General features: G+C 42.1%; 1 protein-coding gene across 9 annotated transcripts in view; it reads right to left on the bottom strand.

Moving 5' to 3' along the window:
• Nucleotides 1-25,168, bottom strand: part of KALRN (kalirin RhoGEF kinase) — a 435,213-nt gene that overhangs the window by 89,515 nt on the left and 320,530 nt on the right. For all 9 annotated transcript variants that reach the window (XM_072341566.1, XM_072341563.1, XM_072341565.1 and 6 more), the window contains 7 exons: nt 24,623-24,712; nt 22,050-22,142; nt 21,384-21,495; nt 20,710-20,900; nt 20,240-20,341; nt 19,401-19,543; nt 18,165-18,267 (listed from right to left, as the gene is read on the bottom strand). In XM_072341566.1, coding sequence (XP_072197667.1) covers nt 18,165-18,267; nt 19,401-19,543; nt 20,240-20,341; nt 20,710-20,900; nt 21,384-21,495; nt 22,050-22,142; nt 24,623-24,712 — 834 coding nt within the window. The remainder of the gene's footprint in view (nt 1-18,164; nt 18,268-19,400; nt 19,544-20,239; nt 20,342-20,709; nt 20,901-21,383; nt 21,496-22,049; nt 22,143-24,622; nt 24,713-25,168) is intronic.

Below are 25,168 nucleotides of genomic sequence, written 5' to 3' on the forward strand. Positions count from 1 at the left end.
CTGTCTGAGCATCAGGGCCTGATGCAGCTTTGATTTCATGGCACAGTCCTGTGAAGCCTCCAGGCCCACCTATTCCCCTTCCTCTTGTTCCTACACTGATTAAACTTCAGCCAAAGGCTAACCAATTAACTGAAACAGATGGCTGAGCCTCCGATTGAGGAAGTTAACATACAAACTGCTTGTTTAAAAACAGGTTTACATCTCAAAATGAATTATTGCTCCCTTTCAGGCTGTGTGCATTTCCTCTTTGCCTGGCAGAGGGGACAGTATCTGAGATTCTGGTGAATTCCTCATGCTTGCAGGTTCTGGATGGGCACAAACAGATATCTGAGATGAAAGAGACTTTGAGGGATCTGCTGCAGTGAACAAAGATAGCCCTGGCCCTTACGCATCTGGTTTGAGTTAATATTTTTATCCCCTTAGAATACACAAGATTTTTTCCTAAGCCCGGATTTTACTGGTACACATGTTTCTTCTGATTTTAGTAACATAAGGTTGCAATATCGTGCTCTCGAGCAGATGTGCTTTTGGAGCCCATCCCAAGGAGCACTGCTCACCTTCAGTGAAGGCAAACTAAACTGGCTGTGTGCTGTTGTCTTTGGGAAAGACAAAATGTCTTCCTTTGGAGTCCTGCTCACATCATTTTAAATCCTGCTGCATGACAGCTGGTTACTGGTAGTGTGGCATGTGATGCTAACAATGTTATTACTGAATATGAGAAGAGCTAATGCTTTTGAAAATAAAATCAACGTATTTTACTCACTGTCCCAGAGAAGTTCACAACTCTAAGACCTTAAAACCATCACAGGACTTAAAAATATACCCTTAACCTCAAGCCAGTGCAAACTGTATTTCTATTAGGCAGCGTGCAGCATATGCTTAACATTAGGGGCATGTGCCTAATGGGCTTATGAAACAAGCCCTGTTTTATGATTCAGCATGAGCAATTTCCAGCTCTGTATTCATCCTCCTTGCAACCAGGAATGTGCTTGGGATGGGAGCACTGATGAACACAGTGCCCAGTTCCAGCACAAGAAAGATGCAGGGCTGCTGGAGTGGGTCCAGAGGAGGGCCACGAAGATGCTCAGAGGGCTGGAGCACCTCTGCTATGAAGACAGGCTGAGGAAGCTGGGTTTCTTTAGCTTGGGGAAGAGAAGGCTCCAGGGGGAGCTTACTGCGACCTTATGGTTCTTGAGGGGAGCTTACAAGCAGGAAGGGGAACCAACTTTTTGCACAGTCTGACAGTGACAAAACAAAGGGGAATGGCTTTCAACTCACGGAGGGGATATTAAGGTTAGATGTGAAGAAGAAATTCTTTACTCAGAGGTGAGGCACTGGTGCAGGCTGCCCTGAGAAGCTGTGGGTGCCCCATCCCTGGAGGGGCTCAAGGTTGGGTTGGATGGGGCTCTGGGCAGCCTGAGCTGGTGGGTAGCAACCAGCCCATGGCAGGGGCTCGGGAGTGGGTGGGCTCTACAGTCCCCTCCAACCCAACCATTCTGTGATTCTATGATGCTGTGACAGGCTAGCATTGCTAATTAAACACCCTAACTGTTCAGCATAAAGAAACTATACGCAGGAATAATACCCGAATCTGTTTTTTACTACAGATTTACACTCGCTTTGCGGCTCTCAGCAGGTGCCAACAGACGGGACTTGGAGAACGCATCGCCTGCACATACTTTTATTTAATTACCAACATTTTCAGCAATTTGCTCTGAGCAAAGTCATTAATCTTCAGTAATTTCTTTGAGCCACAATTTTATGAGGCTGGAACCCCTCTCTGAAGTGGCGGCTGCATCGTCTGAGAGGGGTTTTTTTTTTCCACAAGGCAGTCGTCATGGCAACATGGTAGGGAGGGGAGAGCACCAGCAATAATTGAGCATCAAAGAATTGGACGTGCAGGGAGAATTCAGTGCTAGGTTCCGTATTAGAGCCACAGGGTCTCCAAACTGCAGATTTTAAAGCTTAGGAAGACTGGATATTATTATAAGCTCTCTTGGGGATGGCTGTATTCCAGTAATGCATTATCACTGATCTGTTCCCATTATAATCCTTCCATTTCACTGAAAATGACATGTTTGTGGGGCAGTGGAAAAGCAATCTGAAAGGGAACAATTGCACATCGCTGCTTTTGGGAGAGAAAAGAGAAAGACGGAGGAGGGAAAAAAAGGTTATAATCAAAACTATATTTCAACAGCAAGCCTGGATGTTGTAAAAATAATAATGGTCTTGGCTGGCTGCTTGTTGTGAAATAATGAACCTTCTGCACCTTTATAATATTATTGCAGGCATTCTATAGAGCGCCCTAATAAAAATGGATGGCTAACTAAATGAGAAAAGGCTGCTGCGTTGTTTTATGAGACAATAATCCAGTTCCAGAACACATAAATTGTAAACCCCAAACCAATGAGTTTATACCAAGAACACAGCACAACTTTACTGATATTGTTACCGAGTTGCTCTTGTATGTGGTGCTACAGATGTGCTTTCAAAATAATTAAAATTTTAAAGTTAGCAGTGGAGCATTATATAATTATGTCTCAAGAGTGCCATGTGCCCTAAACTATTATGAACTCTCATATAAGGAAGGTGCTTTTTATATATTCATGGGGATTGGTTTGCCACTTAAAGATGGGAACACACAGATAGGGAAGCTAAAATAGCCTCTCAGAAGGCCACTGCCTGGTACACAGATGATCTTGGTTTTAACTCCAACTCTGCATCTCTTTCAGTATTTAACTGAGATCACCTCACTCTTCCCTATCTGGATCAGGAGGCAGTTCTCCTTTCTTCTGTCTGCTCAACCAGCTTCAGGCATTAGCATGTACTTCTAGGTTTTCAGTTTCTTATGAATAACCAATAGTCACATAGAGCAGAACTGGTGCAGTCCTGCTCCTCATGGATTTAGGCTGTGTGGTCAGCCTCCAGCTATGCTGGAAGCTTCTCCTAAGGTTTGATCATGTGTGAGGTTCCTCAGCCCTGTTGATTCCCCAGCAATGTATATGTCCAGAAATGCATGTGTTCACACTACTGGGTTTCTCCTAATTGCCACAACTTAGGCAACTTTAGGAGGAAGCTTTTTACACAGAGGGTGGTGATGCACTAGAACAGGTTGCTCAAGGAGGTTGTGGATGCCCCATTCCTGGAGGCATTCAAGGCCAGGCTGAATGTGGCTCTGGGCAGCTTAGTCTGGTAGTTGGCGACCCTGCATATAGCAAGGGGGTTGAAACCAGATGATCATTGTGGTTCTTTTCAACCTATACCATTCTATGATAAATTCTATGGTATGATAATTTCCCAACCCATGTGCTGATCTCCATGAATCCCACTGAAATCGTCCTTGAGATCAGGAGCCCTCTGCCAACTTAGATTAAAATTACCCAATGGGTACAAACAACAAAGAGCATGAATAAATGTGGAAAATATGGAAGAAAACTTTGTTTCTTTAGAAAAACTAAGTTAAAAACCTTCTCCTGTCACAGGGAAAAAGACAAATTCATGCAGGATATCTGTACAAACTTGCCTGCCCTATAATAATTCTGTTTATATTTCCATCTCTCAACTAGTCAGATTTCAAGCTATGTAAAACAAGTTGTGTTTATTTTCTGTTGTTCTGCTTTGTTCATAAAAATATCACATGGCCCAAAACGAACATCCACAAAAGTCTATCACTGAGCCAGTGTTTCATCTATCAGCTGAACTATAATCTCATCGAAAAATACCGCGATAGTTTAATTTCATTTCCTATATATAGATGCAAGCTGGCATGACTTATATGAACCAGATTAAATCCATTGGTAACTCTTGTTTCATAGTATCATTGTTATTCCTGGAGCCAATATACCAGATCCATAGTTCAGTTTGTTAACTGAAAATGGGATGCCACAGATTTTGATAGCTGAAAACTCTATGCCACGCTACAAGTGAACTGTGATCCTCATACTGGATTCATTTGTAGGTCAGAAGATATCTGAAGGTTTCTCAGGATCTTTTGTGTTATTTGTATCTCATGAAGGAACAGAGATGCCCATTGCTATCTCATTAGAAACAGCATCAGTTTTGATGACTGTAAGTCAGACAGTTCTTCTAAGATAAAAGATTCTGCTGTGAAGACTCAAAGAGGAATTGGAAAGCAGATCCCTAATGGATGTGCTGGTGCAGCCTATTTGTGACACAGTTCCCTTCTCCCATTCCTTCTGGACAGGACTAGATGGTCCCATTACATTAATACCTTTAAAAGGTGTCGGAAGAGAGGTCAAGGAGTACCTGTAACTGACAGCTGAATTACACTTTAATTTTAACCTTGAATCTTAGAGGCTGAAAATAAACCACAGTAGAAGTTGCTCAATACAAGTACATGTGAGCATAGGTGCATGCCTGTCTGCCTGCACACTGCAGTCATGTTTTGCTAAGGCTTCCTTTTTCTGAGACATGCTAGAAAAAGCCTCCACAGCCCATGGGATGGGACTGTGCTACCAGCGATTGCTCAGCACAAGTCACTCAGAGTTCTCTTTATACTTTTAGGATAAGCATCTTCCACATATGCATGAACATAGCTCTCCCTATGCACATGAGGCAAGACAGATGATGACAGCTTATTTTATTGTATCAGTTTCCAATTCAGTGTTCTTTGGCTTTACGGTGACCAATTGCATGTGTATTTAGAGATTTAAGGATGCTTCTTTCACAGTCTGCTCTTAGCTGCCTCTGCAGTAATAACGAAGCATGATCATGGATGATTTGGCATTTGATTAATAGCTGTTTGGATTGCTTTGGCAGTTTTAGCATATGTTAATTGGGTTAACAAGGTACTAAGTGCTCCACGGTGTTATGAACGTGCCATAAAATGAAAAGCTCTGTCAAATGCATTCATTGCTTGTGCTTGGTGATTTGCTTGCCATGAGCCTCCTCTCAAAGTTCCTCCTGCTCTCCCATGAAAGACATGAGTACAGCAGCACAAACTCTGATTCCTGCTGTATCGAGGTCAATAAGATAAACCACATATTTTTGCCTGATAATGGATTATGACAAAAAAACAATTCCTGTCTGCAGGTACAACCAGCTCACACCAGCCCCACTAACTGCACCCGCCATTGTGTCCAGGCAAAATCACTGGATGAAATTATGAAGAGGGCAACTCTTCGTGCAATTAACACTCTTCAGTGGAAAAAGGAGTGACAGCAGGAAGGAAATGTTTAATCTTTGGATCTGAAAACATGACTCCTCCTAGCCTGACTAAAAGATTACTGCTGGCTCAAAGCCAGGATCAGGCTCATAAAAGTCTCCAGTTTCCAGGGCAAAGGTTCAAAGCAACAATCTGCTTAAGGGGGGGGGACACACAAATTCATGTCCCACTAGTGTCAGTCTCCATGTACAGGCTTCTGTATGGACATATAACTGGTTTTAAAAGGCGAGTTGAGAAGACACAGATATGATTGGCAGCTGGAATTCATACAGCTCATTACACTTTCATGTGAGCGAGGCATTCATTTGCTACATTATAATCAACCAACAGAGAAAGCATCCATCTTTCTGCCCCAAAAAGATAACAGCGAACAGTCACACTAAGGAAACATGCCACCCCTGCACCTGCTCCTGGTATTATCACTTGCCTCAGTGCACTGCTTAGATCCTGGGGCTGGTTTTAGCCTGCCAATGCAAAACAAAACCGAACGCAAAACCAACCAAACAAACATAAACCAGAAAAAAAAACCAACTCGGCATACGGCCCACAACTCAGAAAACAAGGTACATGAGGTTCACGTCTCACTGATCTCAAACGACAGTAAATACATGCACAGCACTGAGCTTCTGTTGAGCTGAATCAAGGCTCCCACTCCCTGTCTCTGCCTGCTGCTCTTTGATTATGTACAAAACTGAACAGTTTGGCCACCTACCCCACGTGGTGAGCAGAGGATGTGCCATTCAAGCTCCACGTGCAGCTGCTGCTTCCAGTGGTTTCTTCCCTCCTGCTCAGCCACCACAGCACATGTAACACACAGCCAGGCTGTGCTGGGGAATGGCTGCAGCCAGGGAGTCTAACACTCCTAACCCTCTTGGCTCAAGCAGTTTAAAGGAATGCACACAATTTATTTAATCCTAAAATCCATCTTATTGTAGGAGTTAATAGTCGGATAATGCTGTGTATAACATTCCAAACATGGCCCTATAAATAAGAAAGTATTTAAATAGAAGACTTTGCAGTAAATGTTCAGTTCCACTTCCAAGTTTCTCTTCATTAAAAAACGAACCAAAGATACACTGCTGTGTATCTTGACAATGTGGAAAACAGATTATAAGAGCTTCTGAGCACCCCAAGCTGCTTCTGCATTTTGAAAGGAAAGAAGAAATAACTTTAAATCCACTTTTAAAAGTCTTGTCCTTCTTTTGCACGTCCTCATTGCCGCAGCACATTTCATTTGTAACCTGGCGCTCAGCCCCTCACAGGCTTTCTTCTCAACTCAAATACACCACCAGGAAAAAAGAAGGTCCTTGCTATGCTTACAGACTGCTGGTTCTAACACCAAAGTGTCAAACCAAGCTTTCTTATGAACATAAATTGCCTGGAAAAAAGGAGGACATGGCCAGTGTTCCTCACAGGCCCTTTGGGGAGCAGCAGCTGGCACTCCCCACAGACCTAATGGCAGCCCAGGCTTGCTCTTTAAACAGGTAAGTGCAGATCAGAGATCGACTTCAGCTCTGTCTTGGGCAGTTAAGACAAGAAACTTCATGAAGAAAAACTTCAGTGTGGACTTTAGAAAATCTCTCGCGTTTTGTGGTCTTTCAATGGCTACATGAAGTTGACTACACTTCATTGACTACTCGTTTACTTATTTATCACCCATCTTCCAACAAAGCGAAATAGAAAATCTACTTTAGTTACTGCAGCGTGGGCCACATGTTGTGCTGTTAGCATGGGATGCCATCAGCCGTTCAAGATTCACAAAGCAGTGTAGCAAAGAGACCCTATCTATGGTGATTAAAGAGAAAAGCTAGGAAAGGGTTTTAGCTCTTACAATGGTACTTTATATTGTTTTCCATGAGGGGAGTTATCTCCACTAACAGTGATTATAAATCATTGTGTATTGGGACATTAACATCCCTTATGCTTGTTACAGAAATGAAAGTAGACCATTAGAAAACTACACAACAGCTTTGTCAACTATTTATCCTACTGAATCACTTAGCCTTAGATTTAAGTAGGGATGGAATGGGAATCTGGGAATTTATTAAGTAAAGCATTAAGAAGGGTAAGAGAAAGCCCTCATACATTAAGACTAATTTTAGCAGTTTTTCCTGTCACTAAAAATGCCAGGCTTGTGGATGAGCTATGGAAGTAGCCTTGCTTTAGATCTGCACCCTAGGATGTATACCCTGGCTTTCCTCTCACACAGCAACATTGCTCTCTCTCACATCAACCACAGACTGGGCATCAGCAGATGGAAAATGAATTGCATATTTGCTTAGAAGACATCTGCTTTGGCCCAGCTTTTACTGGATTATTTCATTCATTTATGTTTCATGGCAATTGAAACTATTTGTTCAAAGGCTGGAGGGCCAGTCATGACCAAAACCCCATACTACCAATGGGTTCATGAAGGGCTGGATGCAGTGTGGAACTATGTGATGCTCAGGGCCAGGTATACACCTGGTGTACAGCGAGGTGCTTTCATTGACCCAGTGGAACAAAATACACTCACATTTCTTCCCGTTTTCTTCCATTTCTTCAAATGACTTATCTTTTCTGCCTTGCATCTCTGACCTTAGCAGCTGCCTCGCCTGGTGCAACAGCTCTGCTCATCCCCTGCCTGCCTCTTTGCAGCACCACATAATTAATTGCATTTCAGCTTCAACAATGTTATCTTTTTTGTGGGTAAGGGTTTCCAAGTGCTCATAAATAACACATGGCAATCACAGAAAGAGAGGATCATAAAGGAGCAATTCGATAAGCATGAGAAAGGGTAGGCTTTTGAAATCATTACTCAATCCCGAACTTTCTGTCCCAGAAAACATAAGACTCGAAGGTCTGGTTTATAACCCATTGTAGCTTGGTTCATGTCCTAAGGTGCACTGGATGCTACAGGGTAGCAGGGCAGGCTGCTGACTGCCTTGGGGCACTAGCAGTCTGCACATCAGAGGATGCATGGTGCCTAGGGGTGAAGGCAAAGGCTGACAGCAGCATGCTGCTTTTCCCATTTTATACAGAGCAGCAGATACTGAAGATGGTTCTTCACCCTTCTAAGAAGCATCAGTTAAATTCACATGAAAATCAGCTCTCACTGCATTATCTGCAGCAAGCCAGAATGCTGAACTTTCTCTGCATGTGTTTCAATTTACTTTCTTCTCTCCCTATAGCTTTTACATTTCTAACTGATGATTTAGCAACTCCAGTTTTAAAAGAACATCACAAGCTCTTGTTAAGGAAAGCGTTCCTCCCCTTGGGTAGACCCCTTGCTGTCCTCCTCTATTGACTCCTCAAGATCACACAGCAAATATCAACACTGGAAATCTTTTAGAAGTAATAACGTAAGCTTGAGATCTATGGGGCACAGCTGGTTCCCACCCCCGATTCTTCCTGCAGCCTCAGCAAGCTGAGAAGGCTCAGCACCTCAAGAGACTGTGCCCTCAAGACATGACAACAAACCCAGCCGCCTCTTGTGAAAATAAATAACAACCAGCCGGCAGACAGCTTTTCTCCACGAGAGTGGAAAATACGCATGTGTGGTCCAGGCATGTACTTTCAATAATTGTTTATTTGCAAGCATGGCCAGGAAGTGATGCTGTAGTGTCAGGAAAAATGAACCCGGGGAGCAAAGGGGCTGTAGAGTTGCGCCATACGTTTCACACCCCTCTGTTTCTCACCCACACGCACACTTGAGGAGGTTTGGTTTTGACTGTTGGTGGTTTTTAAATTAATGCAAGATCCAAAGAGGAAAATAAAGTTGGTCTGAATAGCAGCATTGTGATTGAAAACCAAGGCATGGGCATGCTTTGGATATCTTTCTTATCGGTAAGGTTGTCCACAACATGTAATTTGTTGAACAGCTTCCTATGAGCTACTGCATACCAACACAACCCTGCACTCTTGAATCAAAGGTGTTCTTACAAATATTGGTTGTGATCTGTTTTCCCCGACACAATCTCTTGTGAAGACAAAGGCATTTTGCAACACTTTTCCTTTGTCCTCTTTCCTCACACACAATTTTGTTTCTAATATCAAACCTCACGCTGATATTAACTTTGAACTTAGACGACCTCCAGTGTTTCCTAATGTCTTAGATCAAGGAACTCTACCAGTGTTGCACAGAAACCTGTTTGTAACACTAATTTCTGATCTCACATAGTGTTTTCTTCCTTTCTAGACAGTTATTCTGTGTTGTCCCTGTATGACCTTCATAGCTGGAACTCTTCCTTTCTGAGGAACTTTGTAAATTCCTTGAACAGACCTGGCACTCTATTGCTAATAAGCATAACCATACAAAAATGATGGATTCTGGAAGGAAAAAAAAATCTATGCCAACAAAAAAACCCCTTAGTGTTCCTCAAGAGGGATATATTTAATGTTGTACAGCCAAGTCAAACAAACATACTGTAATCATCAGAATGAAACCTCAAAAACAACTGAAAACAACAGAAGAGGACAAATAAATATGAACTCATTTTCTTGGAAGAACAGGAGGAGAATGGCTTTGACGAGGCTTAGACGAGGAACAACTTCTTGCTTAATGACAACACTGAAGGTAGAAATTGAGTTGAAGTAAAAAGTAATAAAATCCTCTCCTTTAAATAGGTTCTGAATCCTGTTTGCGCCCTTCTTTCTAAGCCTACCCCATTCTATAATCTACTGCCTGGCCAACAAAAGCTGAAGATAGCCCCAAAATACCAATAGACATTTCCAGTTTTTCCTAAGTCCTCATTTTAGAGGGACAATGTAATCTAGTCACTATAATGTATTGTATCAACAAATCTGCAAAAATAGCATGATGATGAAACAGGAGAATTTGTTTTACATCTAGAGCAGGGCTGTTTACAAAGTGGTTCACGGACCTTTTGGATAGCAAGTCTCAGCAAGTGCCAGTGGAACATCACCAGATGTGAGTCTCAAGGCAGCCTTAGGGATCATCTCACCTGTCCTGGGCCATAGCCCAGTATGGACATCCTATTATTATTACAATAATTTATGGCAATAAATCTTGTTTCTTTGAAAACCATAGATGTCAGTCAACATTGGTCTCACTTTAGAGCTGAAAAATGGAATATGCTTTAATTGCTCTGTGCAAATTAACAATTTTTTTGAATTCTTCTATTTTAACTCTCATTGGTGGCCTTAGAAAGAAATACAAGGATTTTGCAGCGCTGCCTTCTTATTTTGTTTCAGCAGCATCAAAATGATTCACTTAAAAATTCTCCTGACTTAAACATCCTTGTCCTTCCCTGCAGGCAACAAAACATTTCTTGTTTGGATTGGTTAAAAGGATTTATTAATATGGAGCATGATTTATTTCCTGTCACTTCACTCCATAGCGTACACCTCAGCTAAGCACTTCAGCCACCGAGGCTGAACCACCAAGGGCAGCATTCTGCATCTTACACCTGTGCACTTTAAAATTATGGCCATCCTATCTATCTAAACAGGACCACACATTGTCCACAAACATCATGTGACTGAGAGATACCACATTTGCTGTAAATTTGGAATATCTGTTTTTATCTGCTAAGTCAACCTTTAGCTCTGTGCTTTGTGCCTATAAGGGAAATTTGCTCATCAGCACATTAGCATGGAATCTGATTTTCATGCTGCTGAAAAGAAGGGAATGGAGATATCAATTGGGCAGCCACAGAAATTACCCTTAAATACCATATCTGCTTTGAACTTCAGCATTCACAGCTATATTGCTCTCTGAAGAGATTTAGCCTGAAGCCGCCCCATACACTTGTTTTATCTGAGTGTATTGACTTCTATCTTGAAATGTTAGTGATTAACTCATTTTCTACCAAAAGATGCATTAGATTGAGAGAAAGACTGAAAGCAGACTGAATGCTGGTCCTTGTCTCATTAAAGGAAAAATAAATCTATTAAATCAAGAACAATCGAGAACAAAAGGGATAGCAAGGAGATGGATTCTTTAGCAGGGTCTGTTGTGACAGGACATGGAGAAACGGTTTCAGACTAAGACAGGGGAGATTCGGGTTGGATATGAAGAATTTTTTTACAATAATGGAGATGAGCCACTGGCTCAGGTTGCCCACATTGGTGGTGGATGCTCCATCCCTGAAGATATCCAAGGTCAGGCTGCATGGGGCTCTGAGCACCTGATGAATTGAAACTACAGACTGCTCCAGAATCAGCAGGCTCTCCAGAAGCAGCAACTCTCTGTAGGCAGCATTTTTTTTCCCTTGTTTTCAAAGCACGTTTGAAATAATTACATTGGGATTAAAGTTTATTTAATATTATATGATTAAAAATCTGATGCTATTCATCTCACTTTAAATGTCTTTTGAGCGGAGAAAGAAAGAATCCCCCTGCTTTATTCTTTCCTTTGTTTTGGCATTGCTGTATTTGCACAGCGATGAAGCCAAGGTTGATGAAACACTCAGTTCTCTGGGAAAATTCTTGCTAATGTGCAGCTACTGGATTAAAAAATGGGGTCTGAAATTCATCCAGTGCCATCATTTCAGTTGGTTGTTGGGGAGGCTGTGCAGCCACTCAGCGCAAGACGAAATGGATTAGGCTCTTCTGTGTGGTTTGGACTTAAGATAAAGTTCCCTGAGCAAACCATGAAGTATGCACACATTTCATGTTGTTTCAAAAGGAGCTGTTCATGTTTTTCTTTGCTTTTCAAGGGAATCCATACACCTTTTCTAAGAAAACTTTCTGAAACAAGACAGCCTGCCTGTAGAGCTCCCTCTTTCCTCAGCTCCTCAAACACTTGCTGGCAACAACAGAAAATAAATGTCCTTACAGCACTTGGACTCCTGACAGGTCACTTCTTGGAGGTAAATCTCTTGATCATCTACTTGTTACATTTAGAAATGAGTGATGGAAAAGACAGATAAAACATAATTCAAGCTAGGATCAGACCTGGCTGAAAACCAAGGTTGGAAAGAATTACTTTTTCCCTTGTTTTGAAATTTGGCTACAATCCCAAATGCATTTTTTCAGAGTTCTCAGAGAAACCAAAAGGCCAAGAGCTCCAAGTCTGTCGTGCAAGGTCTGTGCTATGAGCAGTGCCAGTGCTGATAGCTGTGCTAAGGGAGCTGGAGATCCTGTGCTACATACATTGGAAATCCATAAAAAGGAGCTGTTGGCTGACTCCACACGTGGATGATGAGAAGGTAAATTCCTACAAAGCTGCAAGTCACAGTGATTGGCACACAGACAACAAAACAATGCGAGATCTATCACTCAAGTCCTCAAACTGGAGACTAAGTTCCCAAAGCAGAGCTTAAGCCTCACGCTGTACAGCAAGAATTCAGAGGTAGCTCCCAAAGCCTAAAGAAATCTAACGAAATTAATACTGGAGAGATGTCAGCTCCTGGCTGAACAATTTATTTCCTTCATAAGATAAACACTTTGCTCCTACACAGCAGAATCTTACAAAGAATTAACAACTATAGCTGGGGAGCACTCACGAAGGCTAATTGTGGTGCCAAATTGCTTTATCTCAGGACTTCCCTTTCTATCACATCCTCCCATTCCCACAGGTGAGGGCAGTAAGAACTCAATGTGATAACAGCAGCAATGCTGGGCACTGGGAGAGCAATAGAGGTATATTCTCTGGGGCTATAACTCACTCCTCTTTTATCCATCATACCTTCGCAGGAAGAATTCACTTAACAGTCAGCAGTCATCTTCTGTTACATTAATTTTGCTCACAGTACTGTGATTCATCAGCCACTGTAATGGAGCAGCACTCAGACAATGCACTACTGAATACAGGAATGCCTCTTGCCTAGATAGGATCACTGCAGAATAACCACTATACCTCTATAAGTGAGACCAAATCGATCCCTTCTTTTCCCCTTCAGAAACTCACAATTGCTAAATTGAACTCAATTTACTGAGAATAAAATACGTGGTTCAGGGGAAGAAACCTCTGCAAGTCAATGCCCAGCCTTACCTGTCAGACAGCTCTGTATGTGTCACCTTTTAATGGGCTCCAGAAAAGACGAAGATTTCTAAAGAAATACTCTGAATGCTGTATTTAAGTGACTATCTGCACTACTACCCAACTCCATATTCCCGTGATCATGCCTTCCATTGGCTCTGTTACAGCCAGAATTTCCATCACACCTTACAACCTCCTTCCATCAACTGCAGCATACAGCAGCCATTAACCACACTGACAGTGTGATGTGCCATGGAGGGGCAATTTGTATTCAGTCCCGCTACACAAGTTCTGTAAAGGCTTCAGTCCACAGCAATGCTTCCACTGATCCAAGCTGTGCCGAGTGATTCTTACCCTTTGGGGTAGCCCCTCTGCTGCAGCAGGAAGGTGCCCTTGCCCAGGAACCTTCTATGACTTAGTGCTGAAATGGTTGGGTTTTTTTTAATCTGCTTGTTATGTCAGTTCCCTTGCTGAGAGACTAAGTAGAAATTAAATTGTCAGCTCAGTAAGAGTGCTCTTGTTAGCAGAATTAATTAATGTCTGCATTTGCCTTATGGTTTTGTTTTAATTTCTCCGCTTCTTTAATTCCCTCTCTGAAAATGTGAATCTCTCTCATTTCTGTTCTAAGTTTGGATTTTCTCTATTTGACAAAATAATGTTTTATACTGGCATACATATATATTTTTAGATGCGTTTTCCTTATGTTGGTGTTCTCATCTCAAGACTTCAAGGGGAATTTTTTTTTCAAGGAGTATTATTGTTTCACTAGTTTATGGCACAGGTTTTCATTTATTTGAGATTAAATAAGAGAAGGAAGAATTTATAAGCTTCCCACTCACCTTCCCACATTTCACTTCTTTTCAAGATGCCTACTTAGAGAGGGATCTTTAGTTTTCTCAGTTTAGGTTTAGGCACACTTATATTAATTCCAGAACTAATTTATGCTAGGAAGCAACAATTGACCACTTCTTACTGCAGATATTGAAAGTGGTAATTAATAAATCTATTGATTTCCCCCGTATTCTCCTTGTGAGGGACAGAAGAGGTTTCCTTCCATACTGAATGAGTGGGCATTTCTCTTTGCTATCTTCTTATTTTATTTTCAAGCCAGCACACATTAACACAGGGTGTGTTTCCTGGAACTATTGCCTATTTAGGACAGCATGGTGGTTGTGGGTTGACTGTTGGACTAGAAGATGTTAGTGGTCGTTTCCACCTGTAATGACTGTATGATTCTATGACTCTATATTGGTGTACAGCTCTATAGAACTTAAGACCAAAGGGATCAGCAGCATCAAAGAAGAGTATAGGGGATCAAAAGTTGCTCCTCATAACTGTATGACTTAAAAAAGAAACTTCCAAGGTACTGAGAATGGATACCTCTAACTGCATGCACTGTGAATCTTAGAAATGATGGATTTTAAGGACAGAAGAGAGTATGGATACTTGGTGCCCTGGCTTCCTTTGTAACAAACAATGTAGTACTACCTGCATCAGATCCTAATTTCTGCTTAAGCAAAGACATCAAAGGGAGAAGGCTGTTTTGCCTTCATTTGAAGCCTTTAGAGAAAAGAGAATCCTCTTGTAGATGTTTTGTTCCAAAAGCCTTAATTCAGAAAGCTCCCCTCATACTAGTTACCTCCGATCAGAAAAAATAATGTTTATTCTCAGTTTTTATATAATACCACCAATGCAGAAGAGGTCAAGATCTCAGTCTCATGACTTCTGAAAGATGAACTGAGTCCAGTATCTAATGGAAGAGATAAAAGTAGACTGTGTATATTTATTTTCGGAGAGTAAAAACTTTTCAGTTCACGTTTCAGTGCTTTTTTCTATATCCAAAAACAACAGGGAGAAATGAGGGCAGCTCTCCTCAGCGTAAAAGCTGACAAAAAAGGAGCTATTCGAACATGGACTAGCATTGCCAGGACCAGCTGTTTTACAGCCAATAGATCAATGGGCTTAACAAATGAGGATGCCCCGCATGCTAACATTTTCTTTATGCAGTTCCCCACTTCTTTGAATCCAAATACAAAGATTGAAATCCTGCCTGCTGTGAGCTGAACAGGGCAAGGATTTCTCCCAGAGGAATGGTTTTTAGATAGCACATTGAAGAGGGCTTGCCATGCAGAACAAAAGCTGTCTGGTCTGCCTTTTGGAATAAGATGTTTTGTACAGGAAGTTCCCTAGAAGCTGACATGGGTGCTCAATGGAAATTACACTTACTCTAATAGTATTTGTTACCTGCTGATTCTTTAACACCAAGTCACGTCCATGAACCAACTTTTTCCCTCTGTATAATACTTTCCCAAAGGAAAAACCAAATAACTGGTTTTCAAGCCATGAGATATTTTAGGTTACAGACTGCATACAGACAAATTCACAGTATTTTGTATGTTCTCTCTTTCTTTCTTTTCACAAAGGTGCAGACCCACAGATCTGATGGTATTTAACGAAGAAAAATAAAAGTCAGAGCTCAGGGCAAACTGCTTTATATGACTGACCACTACCTGTAGCCAGGAAGGCTGGAATATTTAAAGAATTGGTAACAGTGCTGGAGTTAGGCATGTAACTAAGAGTAATTCCTAAGAGGAGCCTGCAGCCATAAATCCTGCTGTGAATTACCTTCAATACAAAAATGGTGCTCTGCATTCTCATCTGTATCCTGTGTGGCATTTTGTTACAAATGTTTGGAAGAATTCTTGCCTGCCCAAATTCTTAATCCAAACAGATATGAGCAATGCAGTGTGCTTTCAGATGCGATTTGTGAGTTAATACCTTGATGTTTCTAGTGCAAGATCCCTCTGCTCCCAGCCTGGCACACTGCTATTTGCCTGTGCTTGTCAGCGAGGCTCTGAACAACTGAGTCTTGTTAAAGGCAGGGAGGAACTTTCTTCCTCCCTAGCATCCAGAGATCTCCTCTGGATGGAGATCTCACTGGGGCACTCAGGGCAGTCACTCAAAGCCTGGTGTAGAACATCTGGGAATAACTCTTCTAACAAAGCCGAAGTTTAAGAGATAGGAAGACTCCTATTTGCTGAACACTTTACCTATCAGAGCTGTTATCAAAACCACACAGGTTAATTACAATGTATGTTATAAAAACCTATGCCTGTGTTGCGAGTGAAGGCAGGATGCCTCCATGTGGTAATGCTATGCAGAAAACTGAGAGAATTGTAGAGTGACGTGAAGAGTTTGCTTTCCTTGGAGCAAAGACCTGGCAATACAGCACTCTAGGGACTGCATTCTCCACAGCTTGCTGGCATTAGCATCTGTGACAGCATGAAAGATGCTTTAGCAAGAGCTGCCTCTCTGTTGGAGGATGCTACACTAGTTGTTCAGATTCAACGAAGTACATACATTTATATTTAAGCTTTAACTGTACACTAGAATTTGCTTCTGTTCAGTAAAAGTACATGCAGACACATGAACACAAATAGCCTTAAGCAAGTGAACAAACCCATCTTAAAAAAGTAAGATGACCCAACCCTTGTGCTGATTTAGCCTTTCCCCAGTGGTAACAAATTTTTGCCTGTGTGATTTCTTTCTCAGTCTACCTCCTACATGCCTTTGCCTTTCAATTCAGTCAAGATCATTGTTTAGGAATTCTTACAACCCTTTTCAGCCCTGCATCCTGAAAGCAACTGTTGCCATGATGGGCTGTCTTTCAAGGTAGAGCCCAATTGTCCCTGTTATTGTTGGTACTACAGATCTCATATGAAGCTACAGCACTCAGTGAGGAGTGACTTACCCAGATCTTGCCAGCCTACTATAACTCATGCAACTGAGTCAGTGGCCTTGAGGCAAGGCAACAAATCTTGTACCTAAAATTAAGCATGAGCTCAAGTAATCTCCTAAGCCAGGGCATCTCTCAGGAATGATAAATGTGAAAAACATGGAAAAGCAGGGTGAGTCCATGTGGGTTGAAGACATAAGAAAGTATTTCTTCCACATCAGACAAAGTATTTGCATGCATTATGGTGTCCTTTGGAGTAATACTTTTCTAATGTACATTACTAGTCAAAAACAAAGAAACAAAAAGAAGCGACAACATGGAAACATGCTTTTAAGATAAATAAGTTAAAAACAACAGGTCATTTATTTGCAGTTAACCAAGTCCTATTAACACCTCTGAGTTCAGCCTCCACACATTCTGAGTTTGAGAAGATTCCCTTCTATCCTGTGAAAATGGCAGTATAACTAAAGCCCCAACAAACAGAAATGATTCTGTAGAATTCATACTTTTGCAAGTTCAATATAGTTTCAAAGAAACACAGGAAGAGAATATGGATATCCTCTTATAACGTTTGACGAACCTCATAATCATATTTGAAGTAAACTCTAACTAACAGCCCGTTTACTCCGACTACCAGCTGCTAATTTAGCTGAAGGCTGCAGCTGGAGGAATCAGGGTGACAAATTCAAGTCAGGCCTCCTAATGCATCTGGATCTGGACTTAGATCATCTAACACATGAAACAGTGACTACATACATGCCAACAGCATGCAGCGTTCCAATAGAGTGTTGTGTGTCTTGGGGCCATCCATATGTTTTACCATATGTCCGTGAGGATGGGATCCAAAATCACAGTCTCTAGAAAGAGTAGGTCTCCCAGACCCTCAAGGTACCAGCCAGGATCCCAATTTTGCCATATTAATTGGTGTGTAAGCACCTGTGTTCCCTCCAACAAAGTAGTGATTATAGCTCAGAGGGTAAACATGGAACACAACCATTTGCTGACTCAGAAGATGGATCCCACAAGGCAAGTTTTACTAAGGAACAAAAGGTTGTTCTAGGCTGTATTTTTTCAGAGCCAATTCAGCCTCTGTGCATTAACCACAAAGAACTGCAGCAACAGAGATGTTACCATGTAAAACAGCAGTATTGATGTGCATCTCAAAAGAGACTGGATTTTAATAGCCTGGCCTCAGGGAATACAAATTTTGACTCACTCAGCAAAAGACAGGTTGGTATATTATGTCTTCTATTCCGCTTTTCACTCACATATTTTGGGAAGACAATCAGCTGCAGCATATTTTCACATTCCAGTCCTACCTTATCGCTGTCCACTGTATTCTGTGATGTCCTGGATGCAATGGAAATGGTGTCAGGTTGACTGCTTCCATCTCCTTGGCTGTCTGCATCATCTACTCCATCTCTGCAAAAGAAGTAACAGGGAAGCAACCGTGCTTACTTAACGCACCACCTTGCAATGCGCACCACTTTATAGGTGGATCTGAGAAGTGCTGAATCAGCATGCCAGAGTTGGCTTTGTGCTAAAATTACCTCGCTGATACAGCCCATGCTGCTGCATAACTTGTAATTTAGAATGATGTCACCCTCAGCCATAGGGTTGGGATTAGAATGTAATCACAAAGTTAGTTGCTGGAAACAGGCTGGTGGTTCCCTGCATATTTACAGCACAGAAAACACTGGTGTTCAGAAATAGCTCTGTAATGAGGGTGTCAAGCAGCAGTTTTCCTTGAATTAGATTTCTGCCTTCACCAAAACCATGCAGCAGAAGCCACGTGCGGCTCAGAAGGAAGGGCCATTTCTCTTGTCTCATAAGAACCACCTTTTCAGGAATTTAGTGTTAATAAAGAAGATAAACAAACAAACGTGAGTAATGACAGTGTAGAGCCTAGGTCAGGATCTCCCTGGTGGCTTTGCTTTCTCCCTCTTTGGGTACCTCAGTAATACAGCCCACAGTAAGTGGCTGCAGGATAATATTTGATGAGGAAGGGGAGATGCTCAAATTACAGAAGGCTTTTGGGAGCACCAACCTGACAACAAAAGAACAGAGCCTTCACATAATTTCTTTTCCATCCGGGATTGACCAAAACAATTTAATACTTCCTCCCAGGCTGAAATGAATTTCATATTTGATGATGAAGCACAGATACTCCGCTCTGGCAGAAGACTGTCACAACGAGCTCTGATTTTCATAGTCAAACAGTTTCAAATACCAGATAGGAAAAAAAAACCCTATTGTTAATATTCAAATCTGAAAAAAGTAAATTCTACTTTGGGAAAGAAACAGAGCCGTAGACTATGAGGAAGTTTTTACTGTTCGTTTCTCTCCAGTACTTTAGAGTACTAAAGACCTTCGTAGGGGTATCACGGAAAAGCTATTTTTGCCAAGACAACGTAAAACAAGCAAAGATGATGAAAACTGCTTTTAACTGCAGTCAGAAAATGCAAATTAATTTGGTAAAAAACCCACAAACAATACATTGCTATTGGTTGACAAATCTCTAGTGACTTCATGTTGTATGCAGCAACTGAAGTTACCTTCTACTGTTGTTTCGCTGCTTTGCTGGTGTCTTGGGGAGCTGAATTGGCTCTTTCAGAGCTCCTTTCAGATGGATAATTCTCTCTTGGATGACTTCTCGGATGTTTTTGATCCATTCCTGTTTTGTTTCAATACTGGATGCCTAAAGTTCCACAAGGCAGAAAGACAGACACTGTCACATTCCCAGTATGCCACCTCCTCTGAAGAATACTGGTTAGCTGATGAAAACACATGATTAAATTTCTCCTCTCTATTGTATTGCTCAAGCTACCGGCATACCTAGGAACCCCAGGAGAACTGAGGGTATTTTACCAGACCTACTTGGCAAGCAACAGCAAAGCAGCTAAGCTCTGGATAAATATATTTAATGCTAGTAATACAGCACGTTCTGTGGAGGGGAAATAGGTTATCAGTGCACAGCTGGGATTTCCTCAGACTAAATAACTACAACATGAATTCTTTGTTAGAAACTCACTTGACTGAAACAGCTTTCAGCTCTGGAGGGTTGAGGAAATTATTGACTGCTGATATGCCCAGATGTATAGGACTAAGAGAATTACACCTCCCAGTCCAACACCCTGAGATGTGCCTTGTGTTAGCATGCAGCTGCTCAACCTGGATTGCAAGAGATGCTATTTCAGCACGGCTGCACAACTGCACCATCTTGTTTCACACTGCGGGCTTGGAATCAAATTGCTCCTGATGCAGGCTTTACACCACCACAGACATGGAAGCAATGTGAGTATGAGGAGGGGAGAAACTAACCTTCCACTTTAGAGCTCCTAAGGCTTCAACTAGCAGCTCTAAGGGCAAAGAAAATAAGTGAGAAAAGACTTACTTTCAGCACTGTTTTATTGTCTGAGGATGGTGTTCGTCCAGACCACAAGGCAAATTTACAAGGATCTCCTTCAACATGTTCAGTCACTCCCAGTTCTGAGGTCTGGTGTGGAGGAAAGATGATGAGATTTCATACAAGTTGAGCTTAAGGAGTTGAGAAAACTTTACATGTATAGGGACAAGCAGGGAATGCAGGTATGGATAAGTAGAAGACACAGAAAACCATCAGGGGGTGGCAAGGAAGAGTGAGTGGTTTGACTAATCCTCGTTGCGTTTCCCACTCACACATCACATCTCACTGTCCCAAGCCCTTCCTGGCTCACTGTAAGTCTAACTTCCCAATGGTCCCAGGGCCAGCCGTTTCAGGTGGTGTGAACATCCACACCCAACATAGGGACAAGTATGCCCCAAACTCTACCTCTACCTACAAGAAACACAACAACCACATTATTTCCCTCCAGCCACACCTACCAGTAACTTGTTCTTGTAAACATATTTTGTGTGTCCTGAAGAGTCTTTGATCTCTTTGCTAAACACCAAAGAGATTTCAAAGAGAAACAAATGCCTCTCACGGCCTTTCCGAATGAGAGACTTGGGATCCCACACTTGGAAGGAATCCTGAAGAATCAGCTCTCCCTGGACATCTAGATTCTCATCAAAGCCTAAATAGAGAACACAAAACGCAATGGTTAACAGCTAGCAGAATATTAGTTCTTCATAGTCAGTAATGCTCAGAAACATCAGAGCAAGGAAGACTTGCAGTAAAAGTCTTACTCTTCTTTATGCATATTCATAAAAGACATTTATGGGCACCTCCTGCCCCAGTGAAAGTATTTTTTTGCTTTTGTTTGTCCACTGCCAGACATAATTGTTCTGCCAGAGGCTGTTTTTCCACTATCACATGGTGCTATTCATCTCGAGGGGACTAGTTTCAGAAGGCATTTTTGTTTTAGTATGTTGGAAATTTTCAGCAAGTAAATATATAGCATATGTTTGTATACATATGCGTATACATAGGAGCTACCTGAAAATGATGATTAGCTAACAGTACTGCTACAGTCAGTCTGTGCTAACTTTTTAAACAAGGTACAATAAGGCTTCATTCACTCTTAAAGCCCTTTTGTGCCCCAGGCACCCATCTGTACCTTCCAGCATGCTGACGTGCATTGCATCATTGGCTTTTTTGGGGACACTGAGCATCACTTCCAGACCATCCTTGAGTTCCCCTTTGCCTTCCTCACAGCAGGTAAGCAGTTCCTAGGAAGCAATGCAGAACACCTGTAAGCAAACTGACCGACATGCTGGCTTTATCTCAGACCATGTTTTTGGTATGTAGACTGCAACACTGCAACCGTGTCACTAACAGTGACAGAAGAAAGCAAGCTGGACTGCACCCACTGTGGATGCTTGCAAATAGTTGGTGTCAAATGGGAGTGATTAGGAAGAAAGACAGTGAGGTGCTCTCAAATAGGAGCTCACTCAGAGGGTTTCTGGGCAGATATTCAGCTGGGAGCAGGCCTCCAGCAGCCCCTCAGCTCAGTGCAGGCTGCACTACACCCAGGGTGGGTGAGCTCCTTCTGGAAGGAGGTTCTGTGGGTCAGCCCAGAGGGGTGAGGACTGAGGGCATGCATAGGCCATCCCAGGAACTCTGGTTGCGTGCTGCAGGCTTGCTGAGGTACTCACAAAGCTGTGGTAAGCCTGTCATTGCAGTAACCTGGTATGAGGCACAGAGTTGTCACTGCATTAGAAGTTAACTCGTTACAGCTGTGAGCTGCTGTGCATGACCCAATTTAGGCAGCTCACTAAGGTACCTTCAGGAGGAGCTGATATTTTGTGATCCTCTGGACAGGCTTGATTAAATAAGAAGAGATAGAGTTGGCCAGACCATGCCTTTGCTGAATTTCCTAGAAGAGATAATAACAACAGTCAGTCAAAGAAAATTAACAGACAGAACCACCCATAACTTCAGCTCCATATCTCTGTTTCTGTGTGTAGTTTTTTATCTCTCTTCCAGTTCACATGCAGTGAGCAGTGTGGTTCCGAGCAGTTGGCAACAAGCTGTGATGTCTCCTTTGGCCATTCAAACTGCAGGAGCACTCTGCAAGTTGAGCTGAGGCTATGCTGAGCAAGCCACACAGGCTTTAATTTATATATGACTTATCTGTCAAGTCGATTGGTTTCTCTTAGCTATGAGGGCTGAAAGCAGAGTTTTAACATTCAGTTAAAATGAAGAGACACGAAATTAAATTGCACAAGTTGGGTGCAGTTTAGCTGTCTAAACATAAGCATCTTGTGCCATCCGAAAGCCCTGGGGTAGCTGAAATATCCACATGCGAGCAGCAGAGCTGACAGTGCTGACAGACCTATGGTGCTCTGAGGTGGCAGCTGGGGCCAGGAGAGATCCTTACGATACCTCAGATAGCACTGAATATTTCTGAATCTCAGCCAAAGTGTCTGTTTTGATCACTGTGATGTGATAGTGAACTTCTGGAGACACTGATACCCTGTGAGGTCCTGCAAAGGGCCCAACTGCCTCCTGCAGCTGGTTCCACTTGGAAAATCCCACAAGATGCTATTGCACAAATTTGGCCATCTAAAGGATGCTCTGATTCCTGGTGTCCTATAGGGGCAGGTTCTGTACTGAGGCAGAACAGGCCAAGATTCCCTACCCTCTGCCAGGTTGCCTCCTGATTCTGTGGGAGAAGATGAGACTTATCTGCAGCTAGAGTGTAAATTTTAGTTTGGAAGGTTTATAGTTTATAAGCAAAGCAAGATCTGTAGGGAGGGGAAATAGTCATCTTTATCTTAGAATAAAGCTACAGAATAAACTAAGCAAGTTCTCTGAACATCCCAGCTCCAACAGCACTTTTGCTAATTTTCTTCACAGTTTCAAATGAGATACATCACTTATCTTTGCTCCTTCCCCTAATGAGCTAACCCTTGCAATGAGCCCTGCAGCCAAACCTTTTCTATAGACTTGAAGAGTTCAATTTGACTGCTGGGACTGCTTATTTTCATCTCAGTATTATGGTTTAAGCCATCTGGGGTGATTTTCAAGCAGGCTTCCCACTGCAGGGTGTTATTCTAGTTTACTCACTCTTCATCAGGGTGTTTTGGGAAATTCCATGTTTGGGGCAAAAAAAATGCCATCCTGCCATTTGACCACTGCTACTCTAAGGTAAAGATCAGAAGGATCTGCCATCACTTTGCACTGCCTTGGTCACTTGGACTGAGAGCCTAGAGTGCACTCACTTTTCACATAGGCACTACAGGGTAGCCCAGAACAATTCCCTCCAGTGAAAGGAAGACATAACCTCTTGCAAAACAGCAGGTGTTAACAATGAATGCTCACTACTGAGCAACATCAGGAAGGTTTCTAGCCTATACATAGAGATGGAATGGAAAATCTTTGCAGAAGAAACACCTCCATACCCCTAAGGATGCCTCACCCCTCCATCACTTCTCCACCACCACTACAAACCATTCAACAGGCTCAAGCGCCACCTCCTGGAAAATCCATTTCGGTTCAATTCTGCTTAAATCAGTAATAAGGAAACAAACAAACTAACTAACTAAAAAAGAACAAGGCAAAAGAAACACGTGTTCATCACTTCTGGCTCACGTGAGCGCTCTCAGTGCTTCACTGAAATGCTCTGATCACTGGCTAAACCCAGAGGAGCTGATTCGTGTCAGCTGCCAACCACATTACAGGTTGGATCTTGCTGAGAGGTTACATTTGTAAAAGGATTTTCAGCGCTTTGGAAGAAAGGCATGAGGTGTTTCTTTTCCTTTTTTTTTTTTTCAGGAAAACAATTACCTAAAGCTATTAGCTAACAGATAAGCACAGCAAAATGGATGAGGCTCCAAAAATCAGAGGGAAAGTGGTCTATAAAACCAAGATTAGAGCCTGCAAATATTTATCACCAGGTGTAGTGCTTGTAAGGGAGATGGTCTAATTGCAAGCAGCAGACTCCTTTACCAGCACAATGAAGCAGAAGTTACTAGAGTGAGTAAGATTTGTAGAACTGGTGGACAGGATGTTGTTTTGGATTTCTGGTCATAAAATATGATAGGATTTGCTTATCATTTTACCACTATACCTGGAAGCAAAGAGTATATCTAAACCAGACCTTTAGAACTGATTTGGTCTGAAAAATACATGAAGGTTCCCATAAGAATGCTGGTCTCTGTTAAAAGAGGCTGGCCACATTGATGAAGATCACACATCACGCTGCAGCCCATCAGTTTTCACAGCATGTGGTATCTGCAGCAGAATGGAAAACCCAAATGCCAAGGCACCAAAAGGAATCTGTTGCTCAGATGTAAAGATAAGGTGTTTCAGCTGTGGTATGTGTGCAGAAGGAAAACGGCAATAGCTGCTTACATCAAAGAAAGTCCCTGCATGTTCCAGTATGAGCTGGCTGGAGTCAGGCTTGTTTTTGCAGTAGGTGACATACATCTGAAATTTATCTGCCTGTGAAAACAAACATCAAGGGAAAAGCAAGATAAGGTATTTTTCTGCTCTCACAGTCTCTCATTAAGTCTCTCCAGGACAAATACAAGTGATAAAACCCCACTTCTAAAGCAATGTGAGTCTTATGAATTAATACTTAGCAACAGTTCATGCCTTACCTGAGCAGTTCTGAGGGAACGAGGTGCACCATATAACAGCTATGGGAAGCCTTTTTTTTTAACACTTGTAACAGAAGGAAACCAAAAACTTTAATCCAGCTGAAAAATAATTTCTGAGAGCTCTGATGAGGTTGCACAGATTGTATCTGAAAGTCAGAAGGTCTCAAATCCCAGCCATGAAGTGTTGGCTCTGTCACCTATTTGCAGATAAAGCCAGTGTGGAAACCCCGAGCAAGAGACTTCCCCAGCTCAAGCTGGCTGGACCCAACACTTCTGACTTCAGACTGGCTCAGATCTG

Source organism: Excalfactoria chinensis, chromosome 7 (assembly GCF_039878825.1).
Source record: "Excalfactoria chinensis isolate bCotChi1 chromosome 7, bCotChi1.hap2, whole genome shotgun sequence".
Classification (NCBI taxonomy): Eukaryota; Metazoa; Chordata; class Aves; order Galliformes; family Phasianidae; genus Excalfactoria; species Excalfactoria chinensis.